Source organism: Abramis brama (assembly GCF_963993115.1).
Source record: "Abramis brama genome assembly, chromosome: 16".
Classification (NCBI taxonomy): Eukaryota; Metazoa; Chordata; class Actinopteri; order Cypriniformes; family Leuciscidae; genus Abramis; species Abramis brama.
Genome location: NC_139978.1, coordinates 23345910 through 23360167, shown reverse-complemented (window position 1 = coordinate 23360167; position 14258 = coordinate 23345910). Strand labels below are relative to the sequence as shown.

The 14258-nt window shown below is 37.7% G+C and overlaps 2 protein-coding genes across 6 annotated transcripts; one reads left to right on the top strand and one right to left on the bottom strand.

The window, feature by feature from the left end:
- Positions 1 to 394: 394 nt before the first annotated feature.
- atp5pb (ATP synthase peripheral stalk-membrane subunit b) lies at positions 395 to 6117 on the bottom strand. The gene is made up of 7 exons (XM_084086424.1): positions 5979 to 6117; positions 5146 to 5182; positions 4866 to 5011; positions 4283 to 4446; positions 3590 to 3715; positions 2496 to 2675; positions 395 to 604 (listed from the first exon to the last, which is right to left on the bottom strand). Exons 1-7 carry the CDS (start codon positions 6004 to 6006, stop codon positions 527 to 529), a joined length of 759 nt encoding a protein of 252 aa, XP_083942550.1. The 5' UTR covers positions 6007 to 6117; the 3' UTR covers positions 395 to 526.
- Positions 6118 to 6719: 602 nt separating this feature from the next.
- traf3ip3 (TRAF3 interacting protein 3) lies at positions 6720 to 14147 on the top strand. 5 transcript variants are annotated; one of them, XM_084086368.1, is made up of 15 exons: positions 6720 to 6856; positions 7236 to 7313; positions 7600 to 8069; positions 8238 to 8340; positions 8542 to 8626; positions 8748 to 8775; positions 8883 to 8912; positions 9026 to 9121; positions 9830 to 9901; positions 10142 to 10282; positions 10435 to 10572; positions 11592 to 11727; positions 11888 to 12027; positions 12865 to 12984; positions 13203 to 14147. In XM_084086368.1, the coding sequence occupies exons 3-15, from the start codon at positions 7698 to 7700 to the stop codon at positions 13401 to 13403; spliced, it is 1662 nt and encodes a 553-aa protein (XP_083942494.1). In that variant the 5' UTR covers positions 6720 to 6856; positions 7236 to 7313; positions 7600 to 7697; the 3' UTR covers positions 13404 to 14147. The 5 variants fall into 5 exon arrangements, with proteins under 5 accessions (XP_083942494.1, XP_083942495.1, XP_083942496.1 ...); XM_084086369.1 differs by having other exon boundaries at positions 6722 to 6856; positions 7236 to 7284; XM_084086372.1 differs by having other exon boundaries at positions 6723 to 6856; positions 7236 to 7284; positions 8557 to 8626.
- Positions 14148 to 14258: the final 111 nt, after the last annotated feature.

The following is a 14258-nucleotide window of genomic DNA, read 5'->3' as shown; positions in this document are numbered from 1 at the left end:
TGTTGCAAATAAAAATATTTGGACCAGTTACACTTTTAAAAATAAATGTTTCAAATGGGGTTTTTGCACCGATGCCATATAACATTTTAGTGATCAGTTGTTAAAAGAATATTTTTTCTTATTGTGAAGAACATTTTAATAATCTTAAGAACCATAAATATTAAGAGTTCTTCATGAGGTTTTTTTTAGGAGTGTAGGATGATGAATCATTTGTTTGCAGATGCCGCTTGATTTGATGTTATGTAATGCACTGATATCATGTTGTGACGCTGAAACTGTTAAGCCAAACTCATCTTACTAATGTCACCTCACAGCTCCACAAAACATTCAAACTAATAATGCCAGGACTGCAAGACAGAAAGCTGGAGTTCTTCAAATAAAAAGGACAGAAAAATTATTTAGTGAATAACCAAATCTTTTATTTATTTAATACGGGTATGTACACTTTTGACGACACTGCCAGACTGGCATGTTCACGAGGAAAGGGTTAGTTTAGAATGAAAACAGGAGGCTTCAGTGTGGACACCTATACTGTAGCCCTAGCCTGAGTGGCCTTGGCCAGGACTTTCAGATCTGAAATGCACTTGGCGATGCTTTCCTTCTCCTGAAAGACAAAAAGAAAAAATTGAGATTATTTATAGAGACAGAGATAGTAATAACAGTAACATAATTATTTTGTAGTTATTTCAGGTGGATATAAATAAAGTCTAAATTAAGGTAACTATTCTACAGTTACATGTACTTACAATAGCAATAACAGTATGTTATGCATAACTTAACCTAAACCAATCCCCAATTACATTGTAATTACACTGTAATAATGTGTAAGTGTAACCTAAATTTCAAGAACACATCAATGACTGACATGTTTAGACCTAGAGTGATGTTTGTGAGCTCTTTTCCCCTTTTTCTTCACATCATTAGTCCAGTCATTTTAAGCCAAAATGGGGGTCAACCTTGAACAAATTGCAACAGAGGCAAACTCAACTGATTTTGTATCCTCAATATGTCCTGAGTAAGGAAAAAAAGCACAGAAGAATCCCATTTTTAAATGGTTTGTTAACATGGACAAACGGTGCATAATCTAATTACGCATGTGCTAATTTGTTAATTTGCCATGTGCAAATACCACAACAGATCTAAACATTGGGTATAGCCAGGTGAAAATGTCTTGTTGAATCTTGTTGACACATAACAGTAAAATACTTGATGTTAAGGTCTGAATGGAACCCATTTAGGCTACCCATGAGCATTAATACATAGAGGCAGGAAGAAGTACTTTAGAAACCAGCCTTTATTCATTTTTAAGAGATTGGGTTTGGGGTTGAGTCTGTGGGACTGTTTCTGGGGGTTCACTTTTTATTTTGCCTACCTTTTGTCTTCTGCATTCTCCTTACCATTGTCTCCTGTTCTTCCCTAAGACCCGTCCCCCTTAACATTAAGTATTTTACTGTTGTGTGTCAACAATACATTTTCACCTGGCTAGACCCAATGTTTAGATCTGTTGTGGTATTTATGCAAATTAGCACATGCGTAATTAGATTATGCACCGTTTGTCCATGTTAACAAACCATTTAAAAAAACTTGTAATACATTTTTTGTTTGTCTTGATGCAAGTAATCAACTCAGTAATTTTTATGGTGATATCTAAAGGTTAAAAATTTTACCCTATTCACGTAAGAAAAAGAATGAATAGGCGTATGAATAGGCTATATTTGGGTCTTTTTTGAAACTTTCCCCTAATGGGATTCTTCGGGGGTTTTTTTCCTTACTCAGAACATATTGAACATACAAAATCATTTGAGTTTGCTTCTGTTGCAATTTGTTCAACCTTTTTCCATAAAATGACTGGACTATCTGTCCAAATAGCATCTTAGCACTGTTATTATAACTGCTGATAGAATGTGGAGTACAAAGTCTCCATCTAGAGGCCAAGCTAAAAATCACTTCAGAACAGATTCTGCACCAGGGATGGAACATTTTTGGTCCTATAGGGCCACTGTCCTGCAGAATTTAACTCCAACCCTGAAAATAACTATATATTTAAAAAAAACCTTCACCTGCCTGTAGCTTTCTAGTAATCCTGAAGATATCGTTTAGCTTCTTCAGGTGCGTTTGATTAGAGTTGGAGCAAAAACTCTGCAGGACAGTGGCCCTCCAAGACCAAAATTTCCCATCCCTGGTCTAGACTAATGTAGCATTTATATCTGGACACATTTGTAGTTTACTAGAAATGCTCAAATGATTAGGAAAAAGAGAACAACAACAATAAAAGACCAAATTTCTCCCAAATATTACATTCACTTCTCGAAGAGTCTCATAATTAGGAACTCCCCTAGAATCGGTCTGTAATTACCATGCACATTAACATTAAAGTGCATAAGCTCACCATTACTTAACAACTCTGACCTTCATCCTTAAACAAATGCCTCCTTTGTTTAACAAAGACAATAAAGTGTCATAAAGTGCCAGTGGCGTGACCATCCTCCCTGTACCTGCTGTGGGGTGATGCTCTTGACAACGCTCTGTTCCACCCAGTTCACCATGTGCTCCTGCTCCATGCGGCGGTGCAGGTTCTGAAGCTGCACCTGGTAGTCCAGCCTCTTCTTCACCTCATTGGTCACCATGTGCAGACGCTCCCTGTAATTGGTCTCCAGCAGCATAGCCACATTGTTCTGATGGAAGATGGAATGAGGAATGTCACACAATGAGACGAAGTGCCATTCTAATGCTGCGTTCACACCGAATGCGAATTGAGCGTCAAATTCGCTTCTATCGCATCTAGTGGGACGCTTGAACATTTTGAATCCACTTGCGGAGTATAAAGCGAGCGTTTGAAGCGAAATAGACGCGCGTTCGAGGCGAAATTCACTTCTTGTGGGAGGGACAAGTGCTTGTCCACCACAACATGCACATTTAAGTTTAGACCTTGAGTCAAATAACTTTTTCAAATGGCAGGTTTTCCACGTTAGTATATAAGGTAAAATGATAAAATCATACATTTTTAGTAGTCCTATTATTAACATAACATGGTAAACAATCCCATATTTGGAGTTTTTCTTCATCTCATTCAGAAATGTATTGACTGCAAGTGTTCAGTGTCACATTCATAGTTAACATAGCTGAACAATGTCATTCCTTCTTTGATGTCCTGAATAATTCTATAGGTCTTTGCCATTTCTTTGTTCAGGTTATTACTGTAAAATAATCTGTCATTTATTTTTGTTTTGATGATAAATGGAGCCAACCTCCAAAACCTGTCCTGTGATTTTTTTTCAGACGCTCACTTTGCCTCTTTCGCGCGAACTGGACGCACAAATGAGGCGAAATCACGCCGTGCTAAACACGTCTATCGTGCCGCAGGACCTCCAGACGCGCGCTAACGCGTTGCTTTACGTTGACTTAACATGGAAATCACTCGCTCCAGAGACGCTCAATTCGCGTTTGGTGTGAATGCAGCACAAACGTTAATTCTAAATAAATTATAATTCTAAATTTAAATGTAAAGAATCATGTGGATTCATGATATTTATGGATAGTAAAGCAGGGGAGAGATGATCTGTCTTCTGTCACATTATGTCCTCCTCACCCTCTTGGCATCAAAGAGCAAATGTCTTCCTTCAACTCTCCACTGCTCCTTCTTCTCATTCTCAATGCTCTGTTCCAAGACAGCCATGGCTTGACCCTTGACTTCCTGAGCCTTTGCCACTTTATCCTGCAGAGAAGACAAGGAGAATCAGATATTAGTCATCAGTCATCTGTATGACCAAACCACTCCCTCAGTTACAGGCTTTGGTTTCATTGTGCACAATATCAAATATATTAGCAGACAATCTTCAGCCACTTTTCCACTGTCGGACCAAACTGTTCTATTCCGTGCTGATCCGGCCCCGCCGGTACGGATACGGTTTCATTTTCCACGGTGGGGCTGATAACAGAGCTCTTTGGAATGCAATATAAATGCGTCAGTCATCACCTTGGTAAAGCAAGAGTTAAAAGACAGAATGAGATTCAAATAGCGACAGTTTTATGGAGGATAATCAGATATTTATTTTAATAACAAACAAGTGACCAATCCTGAGTGGCGACGTCACGACATGCATTCTACCAGTTCTACCACTCTACCTATCGTGCCGTGCCAGACCAAACTCAAGTGGAAATATAACTGGAGCTGTTCTTAGAACCGCTCGGCCCGACGGTGGAAAAGCGGCTATTCAGTCTTCAGTGTTAAGCTGCACAATTTCACAGGCGACATATCTGTTGAATACAAAACATTACAAACCTCATTGAGTTTGTCGGCAAATTCGGCTACACTGGGCCCGAACTTCTTGATGCCATAAATGACGACAGCACCGATGGACGCGGCAGCAAAGGTCTCGTGATTGATTACGTAGATTTCCTTAGAGAGCATGTACAGGAGCAGTCCTGTGCCCAGCATATAAGGCCCTGCAGTCAGAAGAAAACACCACTGTTACAAACAGACTAGCGTATAAAGGTACTGGGGTTCACAGAAAAGAATCTCTACACAGCTCTCTTGGATAAAGAGGGTATAAGTTGTGAATCACAACTTTATTGTCGGTCTACTCATCGCATAAAGCTATCCTATGGTATGCTGCATGCACAAATGCATGCAATAAATGAAATTGTGATATGGCTTAAGTCACATTTGTTCTTTCAAGGGAACAATACATCTATTTACTACGAACTGTTGCTGTACAGAACACTTCTGCATACAGATTCTACAATAATTTCTACTTTAGAGTGAACTGTTCTTTTAAAGAACAGTTATCCATGAACTTGGATAACTGGGAGACACTGTGGCATGATGGTCATATGAAAGGAGGCAATAAAGCAGGCAACCCCACCTGTCACACCAGTCTTGGGGTATAGCAGTGTGAAGAGCTCCTCTGGGAAGATGCCATGTCGGACCTTTCCTCCTTTCTCGGGCAGAGGAGGTACTGGTGCAAGACTCTGGGAGGACTGATGAAAGGAACGGGAGGCCTGTACAAGGCTGGTGGAAGAAAAAAAATTAAAAAATAAAGCACAAGGTTAGAGTTCTATGTGTGTCCTTGATTGTCATTTGTTTTCCAGTACTCTTCAACCACAGACTGGCATACAGAGCACTGACTACAAGATCTTACATACCAAGCGCCAAAGGACCCGTTGTTTTTCAGGGTATGACCTACAAGAAATAGACAACAAAAAAATTAGAAAAGGACTGAAAATCAGTGACTGTCACTTTCATTAATGTGAATGAGAGTTGTCAGAGTACTGCTATTATGTTTTAAATGCAATTTTCATCAAAAGATTAAATTAATCATTTAACCCAAAATGAATGAGTGCATATTTTCCAGCTGTCACACTTGGCCATTAGTTCTACCTGTCATTAGTTCAATATAATTATTAACATATGGTAACACAGTGTTTTTGATTGATGATGATTTTGGTTTATTGTGCAGATCTAATAAAATGCACGTCCTTGCATAGCCTACATGACAGAAGTAACGTTACTTGTTACCAAGCTGTCAATCTCCCCAGGTTAGGCAAAATCAGATATAATTTGTTAATTTGCACTTCTGAATGAACAATAACTAAGTGGTATTACATTTAAGCTGTAAAATCTTAAGCTTCTAATATGCTATGTGGTAAAGTTTGAATGTGGCATTAGCTCTCAGCTAACTGCTACACCACTCAATACAAGGACATACTGAAAGCACATCAACTCTGCGATCATTCTCATACAGAAATGACTGTCTGAGCATAAAAGCTGGACTTCAATTCATTCAATAAGTCATTAGAATTATAATGTACATTAATTACAGCACAAAAACACGTTTCACTGCAGATGCAAGTGCGGCCATTCACACCGTGCGGCCTAATTTTACCCTTCAACTTCACATTCACTTATAAAACCGTCTATTTAATCCACACAATCAATGCGAAAGGTTAGAGTAGCTTTCATTGTGTAAATCACCCACCTGAAACAAGCACCAGTCTCGACAACATGCTTTACTGGGTTAATGACAGGATCCCTGGCCGAAATGTCTTCTGTACCGGGCTCTCTGTGCCCTTCTAGACCAAGGATGAGAAACTCTCGCTGATGATATCGCGAGATCTTCCGCAAACCTGGAAATCGACACTCTGACAGGGAGACAGCAGGTGGCGCCAGTTCATCATACAAACAATAAAGGAAACGTTGACACTTTCAAGTTGCTGCTAGTGCTAAAAATAACATGAACATCTGGACATATCAATGATGACAGTAATGTCAACAAGCATTTCAATACTTTTTCATATAGAGAAACACTGCTCATGCGATGGGAATTTGCCCAGTAACGTTAGTAGGGCTACATATTGAACAGTGGTAGCCTAAATGTGTTTAATAATCAGTTAGGTTAGGCTATCTTGAACTTTTGTTTTCTGTTTCTACACCCACTTCAACTTCGATTGAATGATTACTTTACAAATTAATTTGTTTTCAGACAAAGATCAACATGCATTTTACAATCTTGCTTTGATATCACACTGAACGTTGATTCTTTGCTGTCTTTCTCTTTTTCTCCAGTCCCTCTCCATCCACTATTGCCACATTTAAACAGCCAATATCATAACCTCGCCTCCAGTCCTAATCTCAGGGCCCATACATGTGTGGCACTAGTTTCAATACGCATGGCTGCTGAGATAGAGGAACTTATACAAGTTGTGAGGTTCATCTTACTTCCTGTTAAGCAAGCAAGGCAAAAGAAATAGACCGCCCTTTGTTGAATGAACTAGTTTTCAGCTGCTATGTCAGCTTCAAATCGTTCAGACCCTGCTTTCACAATTATATTCACTCCAGGGACTCATCTAAGAACAGGTACTTTCATTAAAAGTTGTAGAGACAATTATGCGAAAACTTGTTCTAGTTTATCTGCATTTATGAAATGATGTTGGTGTAACTGTTTGAATGCATGCTTGCTATTCAGTTTCAACAAGTTGGAGCCTAATACATTTAAATTGTGCTTTTTTTAAAGAAAAAAGTTCATTTTTACTAATTGAAACGCTTATTGGAAGGGAATGTGGATTTTCAGTCAATGTAGTGCCTAAAATTGTTGCAGATCACTACATGGGAGCATTGCATACTGTTATTGTGTTTTAGAGACATTTTCCAGAGATTACTAAGCAGATATCTGCATATTAATAAACACCGTTTGCATTTTAAAAACATCATTGATGGTACAACCTTTTTCTTTCAGCTGCATGTAGCTCAGTTCACGCCTGTTTTGAAACAATATGACAACAGAAGTGAGTGACTGGACACACTTCATCTTACAGTATGTTTAATGTAGTATTTAATATTTGATACTGTATGTAGCCACTGTATAAAATAATATTTTATTGTAGCTGTGAAGAGAATAAAAACACTAAGTGTGACCTCAAAAACAACAGCAAAATTGTAGCTTTTCAGTTTTTAACTTATTTTATTACACCAGTTGTTGTTGACTATCCTCATTTTGTGTCATTCAGCTGATATAGGATGGTCTATTTTTGAGCAATAATGATATAGCACCGCTAAAGGTTTGATGATATATGAATATAGATGTTGTTTTTCAATTACAGGAAATTGCCACTTCAGGAAACATCCATTTACACTGTGAGGTGACATTCCAGTGCCTTAACATATAGCACAAATTTTCCAACTCATTCAGCCAGACAGAATGGAAGGAGCTCATGACAACAAAAGGTCTCCGGCCCCAAATTACGAGTATAAAGTGGAGCAGCGTGCCGTGAAGCACAGAGAAATCAGCCATCGCAATAACACAACATCATGTCGCAGTCCCACAAGAGATCTGGACACAAGGTGGATTAAAAACGAACTGCATCGCAAAAGACAGTTTGAGTTCTTCAAAAGAAGACCAGTAGACCATGGCTCATACACGCTGTTATCTGCAGTGCCAAGGCACAGGTACTCGAGGGAAACCCTGCACGAACCAGAGTTTATGACGCAAACCTTTACGTCAATCAGACGGCCCTTGATAACAAGTCCAAATGTAAAGCTCCAGAGAGATGGCATAAACTTTGCAAATCAGGTACAGAGTTTACTATTAGCCATGGTCTTTGGCCTGTGACTGATTGTTTACATGTTTTGTGGTTTATATTTCTTTAAGACATTTGAGCTGTAAATTCAAGGAAATGTTGTATAGTCTTTAATTACATCATCTATTTTAACATTGAAATTAAATGTCCAAATCCTAAAGACAGCCTCCACTACAATGAATGATGAAAATGATCCCGGGCTGAAATCAGATGGATGGGGTGTCAATTCTGTTCAGCTTCAGAGGATAGTGAAAAAGGAGCGAGGTTAGTGGATCTTCTGATGAATAACCATAACCAGGCCACGTCTAACATCGCTTTAATTTAAGCAGAAAGCATCATACTTAACAAGGCATACTAGGGTTATGCACTGCATGATGTTGTAAAAATGGAAAATAATTCAATTTTCAAAAAGTTGTGGCAGAACATGTTATCTTAATAATATTATTTTGTGTTATAATCATACAGTATATGATCATACAGTTCTCCTTAAAGACATCACTCAGCTCTCAAACACCCAGAAGACATTACAGACTGCCAGCATGCAGACAGAGTGAGTTGCTTTTACATTACCTTTACAAGACTGTTTGCTCTTGCGGTTTAATATTTCAAAAGCATAAATTCAATTATAATGCACCTGTTTAATAAATATTAATGAAGCTCTCTTTATTGAGGTCTGGATGTGTTACCGTCAAAGAAGCGGTAAGGAATTTGGTGATTGTTTAAAAAAGAAAATTCTCATATACATTTGTAAATGCTGTTTTATTTATTAATATAATAATTCATGTTTTCCTCTCTTCTTTTTTCAGGATGTCCACCAGTTGTCTGTTTATTTAGAGGTATGGCAAGTATGCAGTCATAACCTATAAGATTGATATTCAAAAACACCAGCTTTTCCTGACTTCATTTGAAATATGTTATTGATATACTGAAATGTGACATCTCTATGCAGGAGGCCTTACATAGAGAAGAGGCTCTTAAAAAGAAGCTCTCCAGCCTCCAGAAGAGCGCCTCTACATTGCTGTGCTCTACAGAGCTCCTGTGGAAGGTACATTAGTAAACTACTTCTTGCTGAAGGATTATTCACACAACACACACATGCATGCACCTGATGGCATTCTAAAATCTAATCAAACACACTGACCGTGTGAACTCATTTGTACAGACGGTCAGATGTCCTTGCTTCCATTGAAGCACAAGATGTTCTTTGTTGAGTTCATGCAGCTCGAGTGCTGCGGTTAAAAAGGGATCAAAAGGAAGACAAAACGAATGCAAATATATACTGAAATTCATGGTTACCTTTCAATTACTCATAATTACTCAGTCATACAATTGCACTCTGCATAATACTGGCTTCAGCAATAATGGCGAGTTTCCTAGTTTGAACAGAAGACAGCAGTAATGTAGAGAGAGTTGGGGGATGGTCTTGTGGTCAACATCATCCGGCTCGTTATGGCTTGTTCAGAAAAATAGAAAGATGTTTTCTTGCTCACACACAAAATGGAAAGCAGTGTAGGCGTCAGAGAGGGGTTTGTTTGCGCTTTTGTGATGCTTCAAACTCAACCTGTTCAAACTTATACATTTTTTCCATTTTGAGCTCATAACAATGTCTGTAATTCTCTCAAGAACCAATATAGCAATGCTAAGGATGGTAGTTGTCACACAGGATGCAGTATGCACAGAAACTGAAAACTCTTGGTTCAGTGGTTCTCTCTATCTCACTGACACACTCGCACATTTCCTTTTCCTCCCACAGACACGCTGTGATGAGGACTTGTTGAAGAGTAAGATCAAAGCTCTGGAGGCTCAGCTGCAGGTTTGCATCAAAGTAAGACCGCAAAAGATCCAACTCCAGCTCTGAGAACTTACAAAGCATTCAATTCAAAACAAATGATCTTTTACACTTAGATTGCAAGAGTGTTTTTTTGAATATTTTTCTGCTTTTCAAAAGTTGTACAATTGTATATTGGTTTAACATGCGGCTCTGGATAAGTACAGGTCAGAGAGTTTGAGACACTTAAAAAAAAAAGAAAAAAAAAAAGATAAATGCAGCAATTTTCCCTTTCAGAAGGTTCCTCGGGATGGAGTGAAAAAAATGGTGCTAAAGATGGAAAAACAGAGGGAGGAGTATGAACAAAAGGCTCTGAAGGCTATTCAGAGGGCGGAGAATGAGAAGGCGGAAGCTCAGAGCAAGATGGAGTACCTCCAGGTAAGTACCTGCCCAGGTCAAAAAAGTCTCAATATTGATATATTTTGTTATAACAAACTTTACCACCATGTATTGCTAATCAGCAAAGGACAGAGCTCTTGCTTTCAGAACTCCTAGCTGGGTTGTAAGAATCCAATCTTCCCTTCCTCTAGGGGGCGCTGCAGACGGCACACACAGAGTCAGAGTGGTGGCAGAGGCTGTGTGAGGAGCTGAAAGAGGGTTCGAGTCAGCTGAAGAAGAGGCAGGATGAGTGCACTGATCAGATGCTACAGTTGCAGGGTCACTTGGAGGTATAACAAAGCAAAACCATGATGAGAGAATCAAAGGACTTGAGTGACACATCACAGATTTCTGCAAAAGCTGACAAACCACAGAACCCCAGAACCCAGAAATCTGCTTTCAGTAGCCTACAGCTAATCAGAAATAAAAGAAGATGTTTAGAAACGTCTAAAGAAAAATAAAAAAACTACACTGCCCGGCCAAAAAAAGTTGCTGTTTGGATTTTAATAGGCAAATGCTTAAGAGTCTATGATTGGATCATTATTGCAGTGATTATTATGTTTCTAGCATGTTATATATTTGGCAACAGTTCTTCTAACTCTAATTGATGGAGTGTGTAGCTTTTCATTTCTTAAACAACCATGTAGGAAGACAAATCATGGACATATTCCAGGATGACAATGTCAAGATTCATCAGGCTCAAATTGTGAAAGAATGGTTAGGAGGGAGCATGAAGAATTATTTTCACACATGAACTGGCACCTCTGAGTCCAGACATTAAATTAACTGGGGAGACTGAAAGTAGACTTTACAGAGACTTTACAGAGTGCTGGACTCTTGCATTGGCAATACAAGATCTTGACCAAAAATCAATAACATCACAACATTTATTTCCATCAAGAGGTGCATACATTTTTGGTCAAGATCAAGTATTGACAATGCAAGAGTCAAGCACTCTGTAAATTCTTGCCATTCTTCATGCTCCCTCCTAACCATTCTTTGAGTTGCCATTCATTCTTTCGCAATTTGAGCCTGATGTCCATGATGTGTCTTGCTACATGGTTGTTTAAGAAATTAAAAGCTATACACTCTATCAATTAGGGTTAGAAGAACTTTTGCCAAGAACATAATATGCTAGAAACATAATAACCACTGCAATAATGATCCAATCATAGAAGCATTTATAGAAGTTACTTTTTTTTGGTGAAAATCGACTTTCAGTAATCCAGCGTTTTTAATTAGAACTGACTGAATGTTCCTTCTCACGTTGTGGCATGTTTCATTTATTGTTGTATAAATGTTTGCGCAGCGTTCTGTGGGACAGGAGGAGATGCTGAGGAAACAGAGTGAATCTCTTCAGTTAGAGAGAGCAGAGCTTCATTCCTGCATCTCAGAGCTGGAGGAGGAGAACCTCAACCTGAGAGAATATCTACAGGAACTCAAAGGTGCTGGCAAACTGACTTTCACTTCACATATTTAGATAAAGCATTCATGGAAATATTTAGAAACGCTTAAAGAATTAAAGCGTTTCTAAAGGAATTATTTCTTTCAAATCACATTTCATGCATCTCTCTTTATCTGTCTCTTTCTTTCACACACTCACAGGACACAACCACGAGTTGTGGAACAGTAACACACAAAGACATGAAAATGTTTCAGTGTTGGACCAACTCCTACGGACAGATAACAGCATAGCAAGACAACTGAGAGACACAGAACAGAGACTCAGAATGAAAGAAAATGAGGTAAAGATCTGCCAGAGAGAGCATTGAAATTGAATTAAGGCAAGATATTACAGGCAAAGCCATTGTTGTTTTTTTGCACCCATTACATACAGTAGCAGAAATAAAACATTTGTAATGTAAAATACACATTTGAATGTTTATTACACTTTATCTATTTGCATCAATTACAATACATATCTTTAATTGCTGTTGCCTCACAATCATGATTTTTAGCCATCAATCTCCACTTCAATACTTTTGGTTTTCTACAGTATATTCTTATTTTTGTTCATATATCATTTGCCTGGTTTATATAATATTTTATTCCTAAGAATAAGGTGAATTCTTTTTCTGGCTATTGAAAGTATTTTCCTGTTTACGTAGTGGTAAAATAAAATATACAAAATCTTCTCTGTAAAAAAAAAAAAAAAAAAAAAAAAAAAACCTTTATCAAAAAAAGAATTTGGAACCTAGCTTTCAAACTTCTGTTTTAGAAATGTATGCAGGTATTTTAAATGTAAATGACATTAAAGAAAATACCTTTATTATCCTTTATATTTTTTTGTTGTATTTAATATTTTCCTTTATGATAATAAACTACAATTGAATTACTACGTAAGACAAAGATCTTTCAAATATTTAATATCTAAAAAAAACTTTTATTAGCTGTAGAGTAGCAAAGGTGTTCCTACTTCAGTTGTCACCATTTAAGACTATTTTAGGGGAACAATAAAATAAGGTAAACCAACAAAACATTTATGCTGTTGTAAAAATAATTTCCTTTCTTTTAGATTTTTTTCTCTCTATAAATTACCATAAGACATAGTTTAACATAGTGTTGTCTTGGTTACCCGGCAGTACACCGAGCTGCAGACGGATCTTGAGGCCCTGGAGCAGGAGTGTTACGGCTATCAGTCCCGACTGACCCAGTGCCGAGAAGAGCTGAACATACTGAGGACGCGCCAGAAAGGCAGCAGGGTGAGACTCGAACATCATACTGTCTCACCAATGCGTGACTATAAGTCTCTTGTTAGACTAGTTTTCTTATAACTTTTGAATTTCTATGCACTTGGATGCACAAGTCATTCAAAATTGAGACTACATTACATCATGCACAACATTCTCTACACTTTATCCCCGTTTCATTTGGTTTCTCTTGCACATAAATAATTGTCCTCCTCTATCCCCCCGAACAGAGTGGCTGTTGTAGGACCTGGCTCTGTATATGTCTGTTCTTACTGCTCATGATGGTGGTGGTGGTGGCAGGCCTGTGGTTTTATCATCCACCTGCTAGAGAGCAGCTCCGGCAGATTTACTCTGACCTGGAAGAGCGAATGGAGGACTACCTCATACAGGCGGCATCAGATCAGCATGGAGCCTGCTTTAGACCTGTGTGACAAGCAAGAGTAAAGCCAAGAGTCTTAGAGATTTGTTGTTTATATTTATTTTTTTATTTCACATTTTTAATAGATTTTTTAAAAGTTGGACATATAATGTCTCTATTATTTTGTTAACTTTTTATTAGGGGTGTAACAATATATCGCGTCACAATATATCGCAATACAAAAATGCAACAATATGTATCGTGGATAGTGACAATATGTATTGTGTATAGAAAGAGTGCAAGCATATTTGTCTAAAATAATTCTGTATTTTCAGCTTCAGAATCATGAATATTTTTATTCTGGTGTCACCATTGTCCTGTGCATTGGGTTATCAGCACCAAGTCTAAGCCTATTCAATTACTCCCACAATGTAATATCAAATGTAGCATTTAAATCAACAGTACATTTTTTGTTAACCCTTTCCCAAATGTCTTGGAGTATTGCAATAATATTGTATCGTGAGTTCAGTATCGTGATATGTATCGAATCGTGACATGTATCGAATCGTGACATGAGGGTATCGTTACACCCCTACTTTTTATGGTTCTTTGTATTAGTATCTAAAACGGACCAAACTGTAAATTACAAAAAAAAGTTGTTACAAAAAAAAGTGTTACAATGAGTTAATACCTATATCTGTATCCCATATATAGATTGTACCATTTTTTCACTCTGATAATTGAAATGTAAAAACTGGACTTTCAAATGTTAAAGTCAATAGTTCAAGCCTTGAATAAATGAACTATTTACAACTGAGATTTGCATTTTTTTTGACATTATTAAACAACATACTATTTGTATTCTGAGCTGTAGCTCTATTTTACTGAAAGATTATTTCCAGATAGGGGTGTACATTTCTTTTAGTTA